Genomic DNA, 23,162 nt, shown 5'->3' on the forward strand with positions numbered 1-23,162 from the left:
CATGGAAATCCATCATGCCAACGTTGCAGTCTAGTCGCACATTCAAACAGTATGATATGAGTGGTATATAGTAATCTTCTCTAGAACTGCACATTATAGAAAAAAAAAGTATCCTTTCATTAACACTGAAAATTTTTGGAGTCTTTGAATTAGCTATAAGACTACTCAGCAATAGACATGTATTTCAGACACTCTACAGCTCATTTTTGAATACTGCTCGGTACGTTATCAACAATGTAAAACAGGTTTACATGAACTAGAAATTGAAGGCAGCTAGCTCCCATTCAAGCCAGTGATTTCCATGTGTCCCAAGACAGAATGTGGAAAGGACAAGGCGCTCTGGTGCTGCAGTTCCTGAGCTCCTGATGCCGGAATCGGTCGCCATTATCGGTAATAAATAAAATGACAAGTGGCTCTGGATGTGGCTTTCCCTCATCTCACCTTGAAGTTTCATATCACACGCTTTTAAACACAGGGGTTTGTTCTTTTCAGTGTTACAGTCTAGGGGCTCCAAGATTGTCCCTGAAGCGGGAATAGTTAGCATGTGCACTGCTGAAGGCAGGGGAAATGGTCAGGCACTAAGCCTATAAAAACTTAGATTGTGAGCCCACTAGGGACATAATAAACTGTCCAATCCGCTTTTGTACCACACACAGCGGATTGGATATTTACTTTACTCTCAACCCTAGGGTTGGCTTAAATGGTTTACAGCATTGACTTTGTAGTCTAGGATGAAGGAAGATCTTTGACTCATGGATTGCTGTTTAAAAAGGGCAATTCGAAAGTGAAACAGTCAGTAAGAACAAACATCATTCATCAGGATCTTGTTTTTATTTCTTAATGAATGTTATGTTTGGGGCCCAAGAAAAAGTAGCAGATCAATACGGCTTTCCTCTCAGAAAATATTAGAACTGTCTATTCTACCCGCCCTCACTCTACTGGCCACCGCCCGCCCATAGACTCAAAGCAGCCAAAAATCCGGTGCCACACACAACAGGGCCGCCCAGAGCGACCGCCAGCCGCAAGATGGCCGCCTCTCTCGTTCACTCTTTCTTCTCAGGGGGCGGGCGTGACCTGACGTCGACGTGGGGTCACGCGCGGCGTGTGGACATGGCGACGGCTGTGGTTTCGCTGCTCTGCGGGGAGATGGTGAGCAGGTATGTCAGCTGTGTCTCTTGGGCACGCGTTGCTTTTGCAGCTCCGAGGATAGTTTGACCGTTAGGCAGTTGCCTGGGATTTCAACTAGTAGCTGTAGTGAAAGCAAATTAACAGGCCTTGATAGCCACAAACTATTGGGTGGGGGAGGGGCCAGTTTAACCGACCCATTTACCCTGTAATGGAAGGGGTGATCAAGTTTAATTAGACCTGCTCCCTTAGATTTTGATAAGGTCCTGAGGTGGGAAGGGGTTGACACAAGATTGAAACTTCCCTGCCCTGATACTCCTACACCAGAGCTGCGGCAAGTGCAGAAATGCCAAGTCTCCCTCATTATGAGTGTGTCACAAACATTTTAAAGATCTCACACTCTTTGAGCCCAATTTCTCACCAATCAGAGCATCAATACCAGTGCACACTGATCTCGATCACAGCTTTCATGAGAGGGAAGCCTTAGAGAGGTAAACCAAGTGGTCCAACCATTAGGAAGACATCTGAGCATGTACCAAGTGGTCCAACCATTAGGTATATGTGCACTGAAATCAATGTACATACTTTTAACTACTGGGTAGAAGACAATTTTCAAATCAAAAAATTTACCCAAAGCGTTCCCCACTTTGTATTCTTTTCAGAGGCTCCAAAGAAAAGCCAATATCATTTAATGCTGCCTTGATTCATTTGCAAATCTTTGGCCTTCAGTCTCACTCCTTAGTATGGTAAATCTTACTCTTTGGAATGGTTCGCCCTTGGCATTTCTGCTAGTGGGTGAATTACTTCTGGGTTTGGCCTATGCTTGTCCGGTTTTATGATGAGAGAATTTGAAACTGGAGCTCTGTAGGTGCAACAGGAGCAGTAAAAACAGTCTGCTATCCCTATATGGTGCCTGGTGGAGGACTAGCAAAGACTTAGGAAACTGCATGCTGAGCTTCAGTGCATGACTTATTTAACGTACCTGTAAAATAGTTTTTACGCTTAATGCTGTATGTAAAACGTGTTCAGACATGGAAAAGCAGGCCAGTCATGGAAACACATGAACATAGGTCCACCTTAGCAGTAGAATCAATGTTTTGTGCAGAGATTGTTCTGGAACCTGGATGAGCATTGTATACATTGTGCATTATTTGTATGTGTCTGGAATGCCACATGTATATCATACAAGATCCAGCCATCATTACTCATCATTTCACAGCCACAGCACTTCCCTCCCTTAACTCCAAATTCAGCATCATAATCGAGTCAACTCCTTAGCCTTTCTTGCAGTTTTTAAAATTTGTTTACCTGTTTCCGTCAATAAAAGAAGGGGGGAAAAAATCAAAAGCTGTGGCTCATTCATTCACTCAAGAAAAGAAATTGGCACAAAACCCACACTAACACTAGCCACAGAAGAGAAAGCTAAACTTTTTACTTCACCTCAGGTTACATACTAACCCCCAGATTCTGTATATGGTGCTTTGAGTGGCTTATAGAATAGTGCTGAGTGTTACTTTTTTGGCACCAATTTTTTAGGCGCCATATATATAGAATCTAGCCCTGAAGAGATAATTCTGTACAGGTTACCTAAAGTATGTACGATAAGGGCAAATTCTATAGCTGCTATTGCATACATTTTTGCCGTTCTAGAATGGCTTGCATAAGTCCACACTTATACATAACATAATTGTTGTCATGAAAGAATGAAGGTCCATCAACAATGGCCAATCCAGGTTACAAGTACCTGGCAAGATCCCAAAACTGTAAAACAGATTTTATGCTTCTTATTCTAGAACTAAGCAGTGGAATTTTCTAAGTCCATCTTAATAATGGCTTATGAACTTTAAGGAAATTTATCTAGACGTTTTTAAAACTTTGCTAAACAAACTGGTTTTACCACACTCTCTGACAACAAATTCCAGAATTTAATTGCATGTTGAGTGAAGAAATATTTTCTCCAGTTAGTTTTAAATTTACTACTTAGTTGCTTCATTGTGTGCCCCCTAGTCCTAGTATTTTTGGAAAGAGTAAAAAAGCGTTTCACGTCTACCCATTCCACTCCACTCATTATTTTATAGACCTCTATCGTATTTCCCCTCAGCCGTCTTGGTTTGGATGGACAAATTAGGTAGGCCATATGGTCTTGTATCTGCATTTTCTCTGTTTCTGTGATTAGGACCTTGTGGAAGTTTTGAGGATCATGCTGTGTGGGAAGGTACTGGATTAGTTTGAAAAACCCAGGAGCATCATTTATACTTAGACAACTCTGATGCTAGTCCAAGAACCTGTAAATAATTCCTTTTTCTCTGAAACTAAAATGGTTTGGTTTTATTTACTAAAACTTTTCCCCACTCTGTATGGAAAAACAAAGTTGAGTAAATAAGGTTCATAGTTTTAAAACTCTATTAAAAACCTTTGCATTGGTACCTGTAGATAATATGCAAACCACTTTGATTGTAACCACAGAAAAGCGGTATATAAAATCCCCTCCCCTCCCCTCCCCTTTTTCTCTTTCCTTTTTTTCTTTTAGGGAGAGGGGTGAATGGGTAGGAAATCAGGAGTCAGTTTTCAGGATGGCTGTACCTTTCTTTGTTGTCAGAATTTTTTCTAATTTATTTTGCTCCCAGAGTGAGTTCTGTACTTAACAAGGATGTCAAGCAGTTTGGAAAGAAGTACCTGTTTGATGGGAATGAGGATACGTGTTGGAACTCTGACCAGGTAAGGATAGGTCACAGGTGAGGTTAGGCCACTTGCTAAATACGCATAAAGAAACAGACAGTATAGTCTGGCCTTCTGACCAGTAGTATAAGTGTGGGATGAGCCTGGGGATCTGCCAGTGGGATGTGCAGATTAAACTCAGCTTCTGCTGAGAGTACAGTTTTTAGTAGAGAAGAAATGGCTGGGCCTTGGAGATTGTTCTGAAGGGTAAGGATAGTAGTTGAATACCTGTTCAACAACAATATCTACTGTATCCAACTAGGGTTACCTAATTGTAACATCTGTGGGGCCCCACTGTGGCAAAAGTAATGAAGAAAGATCCAGCAACACTAGAGAGAGAATCTGAGCTTGCTGAATCTCAGATGGTAAGCAAAATTGGGTCTGGTTAGTACCTGAGTGTGGGAGTAGAGGGAAAAACCTTGGCAATATTTTGCCACAAAAAGATCGTAGGCACCATGATGGATACTAACCCTAGACAGCAACAAGAAAGAGTGGGAAATGTGTGACGGCTCTTCAAGGAAAAGACAATGGAACGATCAATTATTGGACAAACATTTCTTTATTGGTAGTTAACAAAGACTCGACAAAGCATTGTGTTTTGGCTAAACTCGTGTTGCTGACATTATACCAATTTGGTTCTTTCAGAGTCCTATGTCCAAAGGTCTTTCTCAAGACCAGTTCTCCATAGCTATTTTTGGATAAGGGCATCTCTAGCTAACAATACCCCTCCTGAGGCAGGCATATTTAGCCGAAACAAGTTGCCATGTTGAGCCTTTGTCAACTACCAATAAAGAAGTGTTAGTCCAATAATTGATCATTCCAAGGTCTGTTCTATGAAGAGCCGTCATCCATTTCCCACTCTTTCTTGTTGCTGTGATTTTCTGTGGGATTTTTGTTTTTTTTCACCTATGTGAACATCTTTGCTTTACTAACCCTTGACATACAGAAATGGATAGAAAAAGGACAGGAAAAACAACACTAAGAAAGAGTATCCGGTAACTTTTCTCTATTTGTGGCTTTAGGGCACCGCCCAGTGGATACTATTGGAATTTCCAAAGAGCGTTGAGGTCTCCCAGTTGCATATTCAGTTCCAAGGTGGTTTCACCAGCCGAACCTGCACACTGGAAGGTATGGAGCATATCCTTGCATTCTGACCTATTCATATTATAAATGTGTAAGCTTGCAGGATGATATTGGCATTAACTCAGTAAAGACATGCGCTATTAAGATTTTGAAGTACACAGTGGGTAGGAGGTGGCTGCGAGGGGGAAAACCTGTCCAGGCTTATAGTTAGATAGTTCTGCGATTGGTTTTAAATGTACATTTAATAAAGCTAGGAGCTCACTGGAGCTAAAGGTACCAACAACGGTTTTGCCCTAAAGTCTTACAGTAAAGATTGTACATTTCTCAAAGCATCTAACAGCAGCACAGCCAGATCATCTGTCTTCTAACCTCAGGATCTGTGTTGGAATCTTTCATACTTTAAGGCATGGGTTCCACTAGGGAAACTGTGGTGGTTGAGCAAGGATTTGTATCTCTATGTATCTATTTATTTAGAACCTATATAATCCCTGTTACCAACAATTTTAGCTGGTTTACAGTAGTAACATACACAATATAATTAAACAGTCACGAGACAAAAATCTAGAATCCTTGAAACAAACTAATACTTAAAAGCAGTGCATTTTTTCTAGCAAAAAAGCATGCCGGTACTCAAATGCTAGGCCACCCTTCAGGGGTGGAGTGATCACTGAGGGACCCACCCCACAATAGCCAGGACCCTGCAACCAGTCACAGATTCTATGACAAGGCAGAATTGGTGTGTAGAGCCTGAGCTCTTTCATTAAAACTTGGGGTCCATAGGTCAATTTTAGCAGACAATGGAAAAGCCCTGCTTGAAAGGTAGGCTAAGATGAACAACTGACTGTGACAATCTCTGTTTAAAAAAAACTAATTGGGTTTTCAGTTATTACATCTTGGAAAAAGATTGCTGAGAGGTAGCCATTTAATTTTTTACAGTGAAATGAGAGATTGCTCTCAAATCATCTGGAAAGGAATTCCAGAGAATTGGTGCTGCTGGGGCAAACACCAGGTCACAAGTCTCGGAAATGCTCATATGATGAAAAGATGGAACATCAAGCGTTTTTAGACTTGATGATTGGAATGAATATTGAGGTCTGTAGGGCCTTGGATATCCCAAGGCCAAGATTTTAAACTGAATCCTCTACAAAACTGGAAGCCATTGAAGTTCAAAAAAGTAGTCAAGTAATATGATCAGTTCTACAGGTACCTGTCAAGACACAGGCAGCAGACTTTTGAACGAGCTGAACAGCCTACAGTTTTGCAGAGAAACTGCCTGAAAGTGAATGATACATACCTGTAGCAGGTGTTCTCCGAGGACAGCAGGCTGATTGTTCTCACGACTGGGTGACGTCCGCGGCAGCCCCCACCAACCGGAAAGAAGCTTCGCGGGACGGTCGGCACGCAGGGCACGCCCACCGCGCATGCGCGGCCGTCTTCCCGCCCGTGCGCGACCGCTCCCGCCAGTTGAATGACTAGCAAAAAGATGAAACACACAACTCCAAAGGGGAGGAGGGAGGGAAGGTGAGAACAATCAGCCTGCTGTCCTCGGAGAACACCTGCTACAGGTATGTATCATTCACTTTCTCCGAGGACAAGCAGGCTGCTTGTTCTCACGACTGGGGTATCCCTAGCTCTCAGGCTCACTCAAAACAAGAGCCCAGGTCAATTGAACCTCGCAACGGCGAGGGTACAACAGAAATTGACCTACGAAGAACAACTAACTGAGAGTGCAACCTGACCAGAATAAATTCGGGTCCTGGAGGGTGGAGTTGGATTTACACCCCAAACAGATTCTGCAGCACCGACTGCCCGAACCGACTGTCGCGTCGGGTATCCTGCTGGAGGCAGTAATGAGATGTGAATGTGTGGACAGATGACCACGTCGCAGCCTTGCAGATCTCTTCAATAGTGGCTGACTTCAAGTGGGCCACCGACGCTGCCATGGCTCTGACACTATGAGCCGTGACATGACCCTCAAGAGTCAGCCCAGCCTGGGCGTAAGTGAAGGAAATGCAATCTGCTAGCCAATTGGAGATGGTGCGTTTCCCGACAGCGACCCCTAGCCTGTTAGGGTCGAAAGAAATAAACAATTGGGCGGACTGTCTGTTGGGCTGTGTCCGCTCCAAGTAGAAGGCCAATGCTCTCTTGCAGTCCAATGTGTGCAACTGATGTTCAGCAGGGCGGGTATGCGGCCTGGGAAAGAATGTTGGCAAGACAATTGACTGGTTAAGATGGAACTCCGACACCACCTTCAGCAGGAACTTTGGGTGGGTGCGGAGCACTACTCTGTTGTGATGAAATTTGGTATATGGAGCATGAGCTACCAGGGCTTGCAGCTCACTGACCCTACGAGCTGAAGTAACTGCCACCAAGAAAATGACCTTCCAGGTCAGGTACTTCAGATGGCAGGTATTCAGTGGCTCAAAAGGAGGTTTCATCAGCTGGGTGAGGACGACGTTGAGATCCCATGACACAGTAGGAGGCTTGATAGGGGGCTTAGACAAAAGCAAGCCTCTCATGAATCGAACGACTAAAGGCTCTCCAGAGATGGCTTTACCTTCCACACGATAATGGTAAGCACTAATCGCACTAAGGTGATTCCTTACTGAGTTGGTCTTGAGGCCAGACTCTGATAAGTGCAGAAGGTATTCAAGCAGGTTCTGTGTAGGGCAAGAACGAGGTTCTAGGGCCTTGCTCTCACACCACACGACAAACCTCCTCCACTTGAAAAAGTAACTCTTTTTAGTGGAATCCTTCCTAGAGGCAAGCAAGACCCGGGAGACACCCTCAGACAGACCCAACGCAGTGAAGTCTACGCCCTCAACATCCAGGCCGTGAGAGCCAGGGACTGAAGGTTGGGGTGCAGCAACGCTCCGTCGTTCTGCGAGATGAGAGTCGGAAAACACTCCAATCTCCACGGTTCCTCGGAGGACAACTCCAGAAGAAGAGGGAACCAGATCTGACGGGGCCAAAAGGGCGCAATCAGAATCATGGTGCCGCGGTCTTGCTTGAGCTTCAGTAAGGTCTTCCCCACCAAAGGTATGGGAGGATAAGCATACAGGAGGCCGGTCCCCCAATGGAGGAGAAAAGCATCCGACGCTAGCCTGCCGTGTGCCTGAAGTCTGGAACAGAACAGAGGCAGCTTGTGGTTGGTCTGAGAGGCGAAAAGGTCCACCGAGGGGGTGCCCCACGCTCGGAAGATCTTGCGTACCACTCTGGCATGGAGCGACCACTCGTGCGGTTGCATGACTCTGCTCAGTCTGTCGGCCAGACTGTTGTTTACGCCTGCCAGGTACGTGGCTTGGAGGAGCATGCCGAACCGACACGCCCAACGCCACATCCCGACGGCCTCCTGACACAGGGGGCGAGATCCGGTGCCCCCCTGCTTGTTGACGTAATACATTGCAACCTGATTGTCTGTCCGAATTTGGATAATTTGGCAGGACAGCCGATCTCTGAAAGCCTTCAGTGCGTTCCAGATCGCTCGGAGCTCCAGGAGGTTGATCTGCAGATCCTTTTCCTGGAGGGACCACAGACCCTGGGTGTGAAGCCCATCGACATGAGCTCCCCACCCCAGGCGAGAGGCATCCGTCGTCAACACTTTCGTGGGCTGTGGAATTTGAAATGGACGTCCCAGTATCAAATTGGTCCGGATGGTCCACCAGAGCAGTGAAGTGCGGCAACTGGTGGAGAGGCGGATGACATCTTCTAGATTCCCGGTGGCTTGGAACCACTGGGAAGCTAGGGTCCATTGAGCAGATCTCATGTGAAGACGAGCCATGGGAGTCACATGAACTGTGGAGGCCATATGACCCAGAAGTCTCAACATCTGCCGAGCTGTGATCTGCTGAGACGCTCTGGTCTGTGAAGCTAGGGCCAGGAGATTGGAGGCCCTCGCTTCGGGAAGGTAGGCCTGAGCCGTCTGGGTATTCAGCAGCGCTCCTATGAATTCCAGAGACTGGGTTGGCTGGAGATGGGACTTTGGGTAATTTATCACAAACCCCAGCAGCTCCAGAAGTTGAATAGTGCACTGCATGGACCGGAGGGCTCCTGCCTCCGAGGTGTTCTTGACCAGCCAATCGTCGAGATATGGGAACACGTGCACTCCCAGCTTGCGTAGGTAGGCCGCCACCACCACGAGGCACTTGGTAAACACTCGTGGGGCAGAGGTGAGCCCAAAGGGCAGCACACAATACTGAAAGTGCCGTGCGCCCAGGCGGAATCTGAGATACTGTCTGTGAGCTGGCAGTATCGGTATGTGAGTATATGCGTCCTTTAAATCCAGGGAACATAGCCAATCGTTTTTCTGAATCATTGGCAGAAGGGTGCCCAAGGAAAGCATCCTGAACTTTTCTTTGACCAGGAATTTGTTCAGGCCTCTCAGGTCTAGGATGGGACGCATCCCCCCTGTTTTCTTTTCCACAAGGAAGTACCTGGAATAGAATCCCTGCCCTTCCTGCCCGGGTGGTACGGGCTCGACCGCATTGGCGCTGAGAAGGGCAGAGAGTTCCTCTGCAAGTACCTGCTTGTGATGGGAGCTGAAAGACTGAGCTCCCGGAGGACAATTTGGAGGCAGGGAGGCCAAATTCAGGGCGTATCCGCACTGCACTATTTGGAGAACCCACTGGTCGGAGGTTATGAGAGGCCACCTTTGGTGAAAAAATGTTAACCTCCCTCCGACCGGCAGATCGTCCGGTACGGACACTTGTAGGGCGGCTATGTTCCCGTGGATCCAGTCAAAAGCCCGTCCCCGGCTTTTGCTGTGGAGGCGCAGGGGGCTGCTTAGGCGCACGCTGTTGACGAGAACGAGCGCGCTGGGGCTGTCCCTGTGCCTGACGAGGCCTTCGGGCCGGCTGGTTGTACCTACGCTTCGCAAAAGAATAGGGTGCAGCCTGCCGGGCCCGGGAAAAACGTCCACCTGTGGAGGTGGTTGCTGAAGGCGCCCGGTGGGAGAGCTTGTCGAGAGCGGTTTCCCGCTGATGCAGTTGGTCCACCATCTGCTCGACCTTCTCACCAAAAATGTTATCCCCCCGGCAAGGGACGTCGGCCAGTCTCTGCTGGGTGCGGTTGTCTAGGTCAGAGGCACGCAGCCATGAGAGCCTGCGCATCACTATACCTTGGGCCGCAGCACGAGATGCCACGTCACAGGTGTCATAGATACCCCTGGACAGGAACTTTCTGCACGCCTTCAGCTGCCTGACCACATCCTGATAAGGCCTGGACTGCTCCGGCGGGAGCTTCTCGACCAGGTCCGCCAGTTGTTGCACATAGGTCCGCATGTGGATGCTCATATAGAGCAGGTATGATTGGATGCGGGTCACGAGCATGGAGGATTGGTAGGCCTTCCTCCCAAACGAGTCCAGAGTGCGAGACTCCCGCCCCGGGGGCACCGAGGCGGTATCCCTCGAACTCCGTGCCCTCTTGAGAGCAGAATCCACGACCGCTGAGTCATGGGGCAATTGTGGCCGCATTAGCTCTGGGTCAGAGTGGATCCTGTACTGGGACTCTGCTTTCTTGGGAATGGTGGGGTTAGTTAATGGTCGCACCCAGTTCCGAAGCAGCGTCTCCTTAAGGACATTGTGCAGCGGCACCGTGGAGGACTCTCTAGGTGGTGATGGATAGTCGAGGACCTCGAGCATCTCGGCCCTCGGCTCTTCCACAGAGACCACGGGGAAGGGAATGCTAATAGACATATCCCGCACAAAGGAGGCAAAGGAGAGACTCTCGGGAGGTGAGAGTTTCCTCTCCGGTGAAGGCGTGGGGTCCGAGGGAAGGCCCGTAGACTCCTCTGAGGAGAAATATCTAGGGTCCTCCTCTTCCCCCCACGAGTCCTCATCCTCGGTGTCGGACATAAGCTCATGTAGCTGAGTCCTGAACCGGGCCCGGCTCGACGTCGAGGCACCAGGGTCTCGGTGTCGTCGAGCGGTGGACTCCCGCGCCGGCGGGGACAGAGCTCCCTCCATCGACGTCGACGGGGACTCCACCTGCGTGGCGGTCGAGACCGGCACCGCAAGCGGCGGCGGTGTCGACGGCCCCGGCGCCGGGCTACAGCTCGCCGGCGCCACAGTCATCGGCGCCGAGGGCGCAAGCGGCGCCGGCACAGCCTGGCGCATCAGCCCTTCCAGGATCCCAGGAAGGATGGCTCTGAGGCACTCGTCCAGGCCCGCTGTCGGGAAAGGCGGTGGGGCCGGTAGGGGTGTCGGCGCCAGAAGCTGCTGGGGGCCAGGAGACGGCACCGAGGTGCCGGAACCCCGACGCGTCGGTACCTCCACAACCGACGGAGACCTCTCCTCTCGACGATGACGCTTCGGCGTCGCCTCCTCTCCGATATCCGGATGCACCGAGGGCGACCGGTGACAACGCTTCTTATCTTTCTGACGATGCCCGTCACCGGCGCCGGAGGGCATGGAGGAGGAGGAGGTCGATCCCCCTCGGTCTCGAGGTACCGGGTCAGACAGGGTTCGGTCCCGTGGCCCACGAGCTGAGGGAGTGACCGGGGCCGACTGCCCACGCGGCCTCTCACCCCCACTCTCACCGGAGGACCGGCGGGCCGACGGGACCTGTTCTCCTGGGGTCGCTGCCATCGGTGCCGATGTCTCGGGCATCGATACCGGTACAGAAGGACCGGGCGTCGATACCGATGCCTTCGAGGTCGACGTCGAGGGGCCGGCGCAAGTTCCAAAAAGACGGTCCCGCAGAACTTGCCTCGCAACCTGAGTCCGTTTCCGGAGACCGAGACACAGAGAACACGACTTGATATTGTGCTCCGGCCCGAGGCACTGGAGGCACCAAGCGTGGGTGTCGGTCTGCGAGATCGGCCGGCCGCAGCGACCACACTTTTTAAATCCACTCGGGACCTTCGAGGACATCGACGGAAAAATCGCGTCGGCGAAGTCAAAGTCGTCAATGGTGGCTGAAATCACACCACGAAAAGGAAAACGACCGTGCGGCCACTAGGCCGCAACGTGGCGTCCCCGCTGGAAGCGAGGGAAAAAGGGAGCGCGTGCTCCACACGCGCAGGGTTTCTTTTTTTTTTTTTTTTTCAAAAAGAAACCGGACGGTAACTATACCTAAATAAACAAAGAAAAAACACGATCGGCGTAAACGCGATCGAAAATCCGGCGGCTGAATCAGAGAGAGCGGCGAGGCACGACTCTCTCCAGGCGCGGAAAAAAAGGAACTGGCGGGAGCGGTCGCGCACGGGCGGGAAGACGGCCGCGCATGCGCGGTGGGCGTGCCCTGCGTGCCGACCGTCCCGCGAAGCTTGTTTCCGGTTGGTGGGGGCTGCCGCGGACGTCACCCAGTCGTGAGAACAAGCAGCCTGCTTGTCCTCGGAGAAAGCTCAAATACAGCAATCCATCATCAATGCTACCAATGATTGCAATACAGTCTGGACATTTCTGTAGTAAAGAGATTCTAGGCAACAGATCACACACAGTTTAAAGAAGCTTTTTTAACAACTGCTTTAATTTGAGCATCATATGTATTTATTTATTTATTTAGATTTTGCTCACAGCTTTTTCAGTAGTAGCTCAAGGTGAGTTACATTCAGGTACACTGGATATTTCTCTGTCCCAGGAGGGCTCACAATCTAAGTTTGTACCTGAGGCAGTGGAGGGTTAAGTGACTTGCCCAAGATCACAAGGAGCAGCAGTGGGATTTGAACCGGCCACCCCTGGATTGCAAGACCGGTGCTCTAACTACTAGGCCACTCCTGTACTCCACATATTCAATTCTGGGTCAATAAATACACCCAGATTTTGCACGTGAGATGCAACAGGTATTAACTAGCCTTTAATATCAAGAGTAAGAGGTGTTGAAAGGTGGTGAGAAAGAGCATGATTTCAATCTTACCAACCTTCAAGGCCAGCTTGTTACGCATCATCCAACACTTTATTTATTTGATGCAAAAAGGTTTGAGGTACTTTATTGTGCATATGGAGAAAACATTGTAGATATCTCTTTAAAGTCGATAACACCCACCATTAAAAGGAGACAGCAAATTGGTTGGCTGGAATAAAGGTATAGGCAAATTAGGCACATGCCTAGGGCCCAAACATTTAAGAAGGGCACTCTCAGTTGTGTTAATTCTGTGACAGATTTTTGTCCTGCAAAATCAGCTGTTGGCAGAAAGCTAAATGTAGGGGGTGAGGGGAGGGTGGGAGCCTGCAAAGGTCTGTCTACATTCTTCACCCTCTGAGTATTGTCCCGTACTTCATCCCTATTAAACTTCACATAGGGCCCACTATTTGTGGGAATTTAAAAATGTTATTTGTATTATGATGAGGGGCCTAATGCACACCAAAGAGTTAATCCTGCCCGGAAATTGGTATAATATATATTCGCTGAGGATTAAATGAAAAGTAATGCCTCCGCTTCCATAACTTTTGTTTAAATGATGATATTGTAATGAATAACAAAAATAAAGCCTGAAACTTGCTCTTTTATTATATGTACTTACTTTTCTACACAATCTCCACTATTTGTCACACATGTCTGTCTGCCAATGATGGACAAGTTTTGAAAGCTGTACCTTCACATCTTGTCTCTTCACTGGAAAAAGATGGAAATTGCACAGTTCTAAGTGTGAGCTGTATGGTGGATAGCGTAATTGTTTCTGTGGTGTTTCATGCAGTGTGAGGCTTAGCATTGTCATGTTGCAACAAAATTTCCTTTTTGTGCTTCCAAACTCTTCTTAATTGTTCTTCAACGTTTCCAGAGTTGCAGTGTAACACTTTAAATGATCCTCCAATTATCCTTTATGAGTTTGTCAGTGTGAGACGTGTCAGTTGCTGTCACAGGTTATCCACTTTGTTTTTTAATCACATAAATTAGCCCTTCCCGGTCCACAGTCTTACATTTTTTTTGGCTCAGCAACACACAGTACTCACATCAAACAGAGTCATCACCATAAACAACCTGTGTGTGGTGATGAATTTCAACTGGAGGGACTCCTTCAACAGTCAGAAATTCTGTCACCACATGTTGCTTAAATCACATGGATGAGTGCTCACTGCCTGCTTCCATTTCACAAGTAATAGCAAAACAGCCTCTTCACACAGACTTTTCACCAACTACTACTAGACATACGCAGCACTGTACACTTGAACATGAAGAGACAGTCCCTGCTTGACAGAGCTTACAATCTAATTAGGACAGACAAACAAGAGATAAGGGAATATTAAAGTAAGGATGATAAAATAAGGGTTCTGAACAAGTGAATAAGGGTTAGGAGTTAAAAGCAGCATCAAAAAGGTGGGCTTTTAGCTTAGGTGAGGTGAAGGAAAAGAAGAACAAGTGAGCACATGTAGTGTGTCAGTGCTGCCATCTGTTGAGTTATGGAGGTGGAGGCATTACTTTTCATTTAATGCTCAAACAGCTTAGCTGATAATGAATTTGTGGTACTCCAGTAGATAAAGGAAAACATCCGGACCTGTTAGGAAAGACTGAAACATTAAGTACATTACCTGAAATTGCTATTTGTAATAGACACCGGCGTTCATTTTCAAAACAAAAAAACATCATAAGGTGGATGTTTTTGAGAGGAAAAACGTCCAAGTTGCATTTTTCTCTACATTTCATCCAAATTTCAAGGGCACTAATTGGGGGGGGGGGGGGGGGGGGGTTTGGGCAGGATCTGGGTGGCACCAAAAGAGACTTTTTGTGCAATAATGAAACAAAACGAAAACATCTAGGGCCAAAATTAAGACTTTTTGGCTAGACCTGTTTCAATCAAGAATAAATGACCAAAGGTTGCCCTAAATGACTACTGGAGGTGGGGGAGGGGAGGGTTCCCAAATGGCCCCAAAAGAAAAATGCACCGAGTACAAAACATCTAGAACAAGGCAATTTTCAAATCAAAAATTTTAAGACGTTTTTAGCAAAATGTCCAAATGCCAGGATTAATGGTGTCAAATGTGGCTGAGATATCCAAAGGTACAAGCACGTTAGAGTTTCCAAACTCAAAACCCTGAGAGTACATCAAAACTAGTCAACAAAAGAGTCAAAAAACATGGCTACGGCAAAAATCAAATTAAAAAGTATCTAAAACATTTTTCACACGATATTTGTGCAACTGGTTCAGCACCACTTTTTCAGCAATCTTTGTAAGAAAGGAAAACGAAAAAAATTGGACAGTAAGCTTTTGGAGCTTTGTCATCCAGACTAGAAGAAATGAAACATTAATGGTATGAAGCTTATCCAAAAAAACAAGTCTGCAAAAAGTTGCAGATCCAAAGTGTCACTTGAAGAACTAATGTGCTTCTTTACAGTTAGTTTTAGAAGTGGGCAATGATTAAAAATTTTAATCAAAATTAATTGCAGGATTAAAAAATGTAATCGCATGATTAACCGCAATTAAGATACCGATGACACTGGAAAAGTGGTATAACCAAATCCATGACCCTTGATTGGTTACTATATAATCTCTTTTTCCTGGTAAATTACAAAGAAATAGGTGCCTTCTTGTACACTCTGGGCTCAGCCCACCCAGCAGTGCAAAGCTCCCCAGCAGCGCCCCATCTGGTATCTCTCCTTCCACTCTTTTCCTACCTTCCCCCCCCCCCCCCCCCCCAAAGCAATCAAGATCTTGACTCTTCTGCCCTGCTACTCTTCTTTACCTTTCTAAACGTTTTTTGGTTCTTCATACCCGCTGCTCACACCGGCCCCAAGGCTTCCCTCTGATTCAACTTCCTGTTTCTGCATAGGCAGGACCAGGACAGAAAGAAGGCTCAGGCCCATCACGAGCAGCAGGTACGTGTCACTGCTGGTGAAGAACTAAAAGGTTTGAAAAGGTACAGAGGGGCAGCCGGGAGAGATGGCGGATGAGGAGGCAGGCTTCTCGAGCCCACCCATGTTGTGCTCAGGCCAACCTTCAAGATGCTGAATTAAAAATATCATTAAAAATTTTTGTATGCATTAAGTCCCAGATTCTGTATAGTGCGACTTAAGTTGCATGCGCAAATCAGGTTGTATTCTGGATTTGCGTGCACAAACTAATTAGCTTACAAGCCAGTCAGCACCGATAGTTGTCAATTAAGCAATTGACACTAATTGGCATTAATTAGAATGTACGCACACAACTGTCTAAAAGTATTCTATAAAGTAATGCGTGTAAATTCTAAGGCGCATAGTTGAGAAAGTGGCATGGAATGGGCGGGTTGTAGGAGTTTCTGAAAACTGTGCGCATTGTTATAGAATACACCTGGTCCATGTCTAATTTAGGTGTAGGCATTTACAGCAAATTTTACTTGGCATTAACTGCCCACTACTAAATTTAGTCACACAGACAGGCACTAGGCATATTCTGTAAACAGCACCTAAATTAAGGCATACTTCATAGAATACACCTAGGCTTCTTTTTTTTTTTTTTTTTGCACCAATTTTTTAGGCATGATATATAGAATCTAGCCCTAAATGCCTATCGCAAGTAAAATTTCTTAACAATTCTGAACAGATCACATAAAGAACGTATAGTATCTGAATTTAGGAGTTAAAATATTCTCACTTAGCACCTAAAGTTAATGAATGATAGTATGCAAACATTTAAAATATTCATACATTGTAAAAGCATCAGGGAATATATGCCAGTATCTTTCTCTCCGTCTCACTTTTGCCTTGCAGTTCTCAGTTGACATGTAAATCAAGACACACTATGTGAACGTTGACACTTAACATTTTTAAATGGAACTAAGACACTCAGCTTTTCCCAGATAGCTATTCCACAGATTAACTGCTTCTGTTACATCCATATCTGCCACAGTAACCATGGTAGCCAAAGCTCCTTGTGTGTCAATCTCCTAGGCTGTCTTCTTTAAACTAGATATTGAAAAGATATAGGTTGTGGTCAGTGACTAAAGCACTCATTTTTGAAGCAGATGGACATCTCAAAATGGACAAAAAAAGTCCAAATCACGTTTTCAAAAGGCAGAATTTGGGATGTTTTAAAGTACAGTTCGTCCAAATAGCAAGGTGGCCTGTTGGAGACGTGTTTTGGGCAGACCCAAAATTAGGACGGGAAGAAAAATGCCCTATTTCAGTCACAGCCAGGGCCCTGATTGAGCAGCTGACCACAGGAGGGTTGAAGGCATGACCCCCTCTCACCCCTTAAGAAGTGAAAGTGGATACCAGGATTTATGATAGCGTCAGGTATTATGGCCATTCCTAACAGAGCAGCAAGCCTAGTGGTCAGTGCAGTGGACTTTGAACAACAGGACTCAACTCCCACTTTAACTTTTATTTCTGTACAAATATGTGGCCTCCTGAAACACTGTACCTGAATTTATAAGACACCGGGCAAGCATAATAGCTATTTTAGTGGTGTGCCTTTAAGTGCAGTAGGTTTTTATCTGTTGCTGGAGGGCTCGGAATAACATATAAAAGAATTAAGGTGGGATTTGTACATGGGTCCCATTGTTTAAAGTCCACTGCACAGACCACGAGGCTGCCCCTCTTCTCTGCAAAGACATCCGTGTGGCCAGAAATAATGCCAGATGTTTTTGTGCCTTGTTTTGGCGTTCTTCTCAAGTATTTGTGAACAGCAAATCCCAACGTTTTTTCTATTCAAAAATGACTGCGAGATGGATGTTTCTGTTGGACATTACGAGCAGCATGTCCTAATTCTGAGTTGGACGTTCTTTAGAAAATGCCCCTCCACGATTAATGTATGTCATGCTTCATGAGTTGTTTAGACACAACTTGTGTAATTGTAGTGATGCTAAAATATAAAAGAGGTAATCATAAACTGGAGAGGCTATGGCATTATATATGCAAATTAAAACTGCCTAGCAGAACAGTGCAATGTTTATTTTAATATGCAGTAAATGTTTCAAATCACACTTTGCAAGGTCCAAAGAAAGCAGCGGGAACAATAACTTCTTCAAATACAAAGCCCAATGCTGAGCTTAAGTTCTTCTGTATATGCAGCTCATTGGTCTGGTAATTTCAAAAGTCCAAATTTTTATTTAATTTTATATATAAACACACTTTTTAAATAGTTTAACAATTTTAAATAAAAATTTGGACTTTTGAAATTACCAGGCCAATAATGATAGAGGTGAATCGTGAGCCAGTGAAACGAGTCACCACTTAGGTTTGGGCACAGTTGCATATCTAGAACTTAATCTCAGCGTTGAGCTTTGTATTGGTAAATGTTTCAAATAACAGACAAGTCAAGTCAGGATTAAGTAAACCAGGAAGACAGTCAACAAAATTAAAAGCACACACTAAAGTCTTATGTTTCTTGTTGTGTCTTGTGACAGTCTGAAAAAGCTCTCAGTCCTGGAAAGGTACAAATCAGCAGGAATCATGTGATCACTCAGTTTACCAGCATCTCTCTAAGTATTAGTTTAGAAGGTAGATAACGACCAATGGGGTCTTTTACTAAGGCACGCTGGCATTTTTAGCGCATGCTAAATGCTGAAGACACCAGTGTATTCCTTAGGGCATCTTTAGCGTTTAGCGCTTGCCTATTTTTAAGAAGCACTAAAAATGGCAGTGCGTCTAAGACCCCCCCCCCCCCCCCTTGCCCAGAACAGACTTCATACTGCTTCTTGTTTTTCAGGTTGCACAAAGAACGAAGCCCTTGAAAAGATAATGAACTTCTATCCTGAGGATAACAGTGCCTTACAAATATCCTTTGTTTTGGAAGGAGTGGACTTGGAACTTAGTGGAACTCCAGAAAACAAGAGAAAACCAAGCACTTTCACAAGTCAAGCTACAGACCCCCCCCCCCCCCCAAAAAAAAAAGGAGGTGCAAGTGACCACAGATGAGTACATATAATAATCCAGCAGACGCCGCAGAATCAAACTTATAAAGGCATATACTATACAGATGGACCCTACATTTGCTGTGTTTCGGTGAATAACTACTACTACTACTACTATTTAGCATTTCTATAGCGCTACAAGGCATACGCAGCGCTGCACAAACATAGAAGAAAGAGAGTCCCTGCTCAAAGAGCTTACAATCTAATAGACAAAAAATAAAGTAATCAAATCAATTATTGTGTACAGGAAGGAGGAGGGTAGGTGGAGGCAGGTGGTTACGAGTCAAAAGCAATATTAAAGAGGTGGGCTTTCAGTCTAGATTTAAAGGTGGCCAAGGAAGGGGCAAGACGTAGGGGCTCAGGAAGTTTATTCCAAGCGTAGGGTGCAGCGAGACAGAAGGCGCGAAGTCTGGAGTTGGCAGTAGTGGAGAAGGGAACAGATAAGAAGGATTTATCCATGGAGCGGAGTGCAAGGGAAGGGGTGTAGGGAAGGACGAGTGTGGAGAGATACTGGGGAGCAGCAGAGTGAGTACATTTATAGGTTAGTAGAAGAAGTTTGAACAGGATGCGAAAACGGATAGGGAGCCAGTAAAGCGACTTGAGGAGAGGGGTAGTATGAGTAAAGCGACGCTGGTGGAAGATGAGACGGGCAGCAGAGTTTTGAACCGATTGGAGAGGGGAGAGGTGACTAAGTGGGAGGCCAGCAAGAAGCAGATTGCAGTAGTCTAAACGAGAGGTGACAAGGGTGTGGATGAGGGTTTTGGTAGAGTGCTCGGAAAGAAAGTGGCGGATTTTACGGCTGTTGTAAAGAAAGGACAGGTCTTGGCGGTCTGCTGGATATGAGCAGAGAAGGAGAGAGAAGAGTCAAAGCTGACCCTAAGGTTTCGAGCCGAGGAGACAGGGAGAATGAGAGAGCCATCAACAGAAATAGAAAACGGGGGGAGTGGGGAGGTGGGTTTGGGGGGAAAAATGAGAAGTTCGGTTTTGGTCATGTTTAATTTCAGGTGGCGTTGAGATATCCAGATAGCAATGTCAGACAAGCACGCTGAAACTTTGGTTTGGATGCAAGGTGAGATATCAGGGGTAGAAAGGTAGATTTGGGAGTCATCAGCATAGAGATGGTATGAAAAGCCATGGGATGAGATTAATGAACCAAGGGAAGAAGTGTAGATAGAAAAGAGGAGGGGACCAAGAACAGAACCCTGAGGTACGCCAACAGGCAGAGGAATAGAAGTAGAAGAGGATCCACCAGAGTGAACACTAAAGGTGCGGAGGGAGAGGTAGGAAGAGAACCAGGAAAGGACAGAGCCCTGGAATCCAAGTGAGGACAGGATATCAAGGAGTATGCTGTGATCGACAGTGTCAAAAGCAGCGGAAAGCTCAAGAAGAATGAGGATGGAATAGAGACCTCTGGATTTAGCCAGTAATAGGTCATTGGAGACTTTAGTAAGAGCAGTTTCGGTTGAATGGAGAGGGCGAAAACCAGATTGTAGTGGGTCAAGAATAGCATGTGAGGAGAGAAAATCAAGGCAGCGGCGGTGAACAGCACACTCAAGTAATTTGGAGAGAAAAGGAAGGAGGGAGATGGGTCGGTAATTAGAGGGACAAGTAGGGTCAAGTGAAGGCTTCTTAAGGAGAGGTGTGACCACAGCATGTTTAAAGGCAGCAGGGACAGTTGCAGTGGAAAGTGAGAGGTTGAGAATGTGACAGGTAAAAGGAATAAGAGCAGGAGAGATGGCATTAAGAAGGTGGGTGGGAATGGGATCAGAGGAACAGGTGGTACATTTTGAGGAAGAAAGGAGAAGTGTAGTTTCCTCTATAGTAACTTCAGGAAAGGAGGAAAAAGAATGAGGGGAAGGAGAGAGAGGGGAATGGACTAGTTAGTGGAGGGAGAGGTGGCGAGGTAGAGAATTCAAGGTTTATCTTTTGAACCTTGTCATGAAAGAATTCAGCAAGGGTCTGAGGAGATAATGAAGGGGGAGTTGGGGGAGGGGGCACCTTGAGGAGAGAGTTCAATGTGGTGAAGAGAAGTCGAGGGTTAGAGCCAAGAGAGTTGGTCAGTTGGATATAATAATCCTGTTTGGCGCATAAAAGAGCAGATTGGAAGGAGGTCAGCATGAACTTAAAGTGTAGGAAATCAGCAAGGGCCCGAGATTTCCGCCAGAGGCGTTCGGCGGAGCGGGTACAGGAACGTAGGTAGCGGATATTAGAAGTCAGCCAAGGTTGGGGTTTTGTGCGCCTTATAGGGCGGGTCATCAAAGGTGCAAGAGTGTCTAAGGCAGAGGATAGAGTATTGTTATAAGAAGAAACAGCCTCGTTGACAGACGTGGATGGTGCCACAGTAGAGAGGAGGTTTGAAACATGGGAGGATAGAGATGAAGGGTCAATATCGTGAAGATTCCTAGATAAATTAGATATAATAGGACGGGACTGGGAGGGAGGAGATTTAAGTGTGAAAGTTATAAGAGGGGAAGATCAGAGGCAAGGAAACTAGAATAAGCCTTCCGCAGGAGTCCTTTCTGTATACAACATGGATTATTCACTGATGTGGATGTAGCCAGAGCAGTATCAATTAAATAAAACACCTTTCAACACTTTTTTTTTTTTTCTCTCACACTGCCTCAGCAGTAGTAGGGTGTCACAGACTGTTGCCCAGGCCAGCCCGACGTGCGAGAAAAATGTGTTGAAAGATGCTTTATTTAATAGATATTGCTCCGATTGTATCCAAATTAGTGAATAATCCATATATAGAATGGTTTATTCACTGAAACATGGCCATATAGGTTTCCATCCGGAAGTACATACCTTTATACTTTTAAGACTGCGGCATCTGCTGGATTATTATATGTAGTCAGTGGTGAAGATTCACTTGTGAATGAAGATTGGGTGGCATCTAGGTGATATTGGGTGGCAAAGCCGGTGGCGGGAGACAGAGATGGTGCTGGGCAGACTTATACGGTCTGTGCCAGAACCGGTGGTGGGAGGCGGGGCTGGTGGTTGGGAGGCGGGGATAGTGCTGGGCAGACTTATACGGTCTGTGCCCTGAAAAGGACAGGTACAAATCAAGGTAAGGTATACACAAAAAGTAGCACATGTGAGTTTATCTTGTTGGGCAGACTGGATGGACCGTGCAGGTCTTTTTCTGCAGTCATCTACTATGAAAATTAAACTTTGTCGAACTCCACCACAGCAGTATTCTCTTTTAGGTGTTCTATCAGAATTGCACAAAATGTCCAAATGAGGCTCCCAGCTTGGTCTGTCACCAGTTTTAGGGTTCCATTCTAGTCTGTGGTCACTGTAAGAGTTTGACATGTGAATGGGTATGAAAATAAATATGAATCTTCCATTTAGACAATAATAGTAAGTTTGGATCCTGCTTTGTTTTCCTTTACTATTACATTTACAGATTTAGCATCCCACCAAAACCTCTAGAGAAACTGAAAGTCATCTTTGAGAACAGTACGGACTTCTTTGGAAGAATAATTATATATCACCTAGATGTCTTGGGCAAAAACCTGTAATTTATTGTGTAAAGGAAAAAAATTATATTCTGAAAAACATTCATGTTCTCACCGGACAGAAAAGGGCATTCAGGACTGGAACAAACAAACAAAAAGCTCTTTAGTGAAAAGACCCACATGGGCTGTGATTCAGCGTGTATATATAGCTGCATCGGGGTCAAATATGATCTGAACCCTTGTTCATCATTCAAAAACAACCCATACATAATCCTGTACTTGAAAGAAATACCATGCACTGCTATTGAAGTAAAAAGAGCAAGTAGATCACAGCAATAATCAATGAGAACTGCAAAAAACACGGTGAAACCACATTCAACCCACCAAAGTTTAATGAATAAACTGCCAAATTTTAACAATGCATCACCACAGAATACTTCAAACATCATGTGTGACCCAGAGCCCATATCTGCTGTCTTGCACCAGTGGTGTGGAAAGATGTAAGGAGAGCATCTTGCTAAATCAGAAGGCAGGTGGGAAATCTCGGGGGCACCCTTTTTGAAGAATACCCACCGATCCTGAAGTAACAGATCACATGCTGGTATCTCAGCAAAATGCTATTACAATGAGTCTCATGACACACTAATACCATCCTCCTCCCAAAGTTTCTGGTGTGATCAGAAGCCACTGGGCAGCAACTACTTTCCTGGTTTTCTACTTAATAAAGGCTATTTTTTTTGTATACACGATTGTTCTTTAAACATCAGTTTTTTGTTCAGTTAAAAACCTGTGTTGTGTTTTTGTTTTTTTTGTTTTGGGGGGGGGGGGGGGGGTAGTGGTCTTGTTGTTATAGTCAGAAGTCGTCCTCCTTTGCCCTTCTCCATGGCTCTTAGCAAAGCTTATACTGCAAGTTTGAAACACCTGTGGCTATTGCACACTCCCTCCAGTAAGAAACATGGAGCAGAAAAACACCAACCCAAGAAAAAATGGTTATAGCTGCATTTTTATTCAC

General features: G+C 45.8%; 1 protein-coding gene across 2 annotated transcripts; it reads left to right on the forward strand.

Moving 5' to 3' along the window:
• Positions 1-1,085: 1,085 nt before the first annotated feature.
• On the forward strand, positions 1,086-22,896 carry NR2C2AP (nuclear receptor 2C2 associated protein). 2 transcript variants are annotated; one of them, XM_030218353.1, is made up of 6 exons: positions 1,095-1,149; positions 3,753-3,843; positions 4,106-4,208; positions 4,866-4,971; positions 18,488-18,555; positions 22,097-22,896. In XM_030218353.1, exons 3-6 carry the CDS (start codon positions 4,152-4,154, stop codon positions 22,211-22,213), a joined length of 348 nt encoding a protein of 115 aa, XP_030074213.1. In that variant the 5' UTR covers positions 1,095-1,149; positions 3,753-3,843; positions 4,106-4,151; the 3' UTR covers positions 22,214-22,896. The 2 variants fall into 2 exon arrangements, with proteins under 2 accessions (XP_030074212.1, XP_030074213.1); XM_030218352.1 differs by lacking the exon at positions 4,106-4,208 and having other exon boundaries at positions 1,086-1,157.
• Positions 22,897-23,162: the final 266 nt, after the last annotated feature.

Source organism: Microcaecilia unicolor, chromosome 11, assembly GCF_901765095.1.
Source record: "Microcaecilia unicolor chromosome 11, aMicUni1.1, whole genome shotgun sequence".
Taxonomy (NCBI): Eukaryota; Metazoa; Chordata; class Amphibia; order Gymnophiona; family Siphonopidae; genus Microcaecilia; species Microcaecilia unicolor.

Bases quoted from the DNA above. Each gene is read 5' to 3' on its own strand.
- NR2C2AP (XM_030218352.1), top strand. From the start codon at position 1,111: ATGGCGACGGCTGTGGTTTCGCTGCTCTGCGGGGAGATGGTGAGCAG. The intron at 3,844-4,865 runs GTAAGGATAGGT...TTGTGGCTTTAG, and splicing joins CGTGTTGGAACTCTGACCAG to GGCACCGCCCAGTGGATACT. The intron at 18,556-22,096 runs ATATCCTTTGTT...TATTACATTTAC, and splicing joins AGGATAACAGTGCCTTACAA to AGATTTAGCATCCCACCAAA.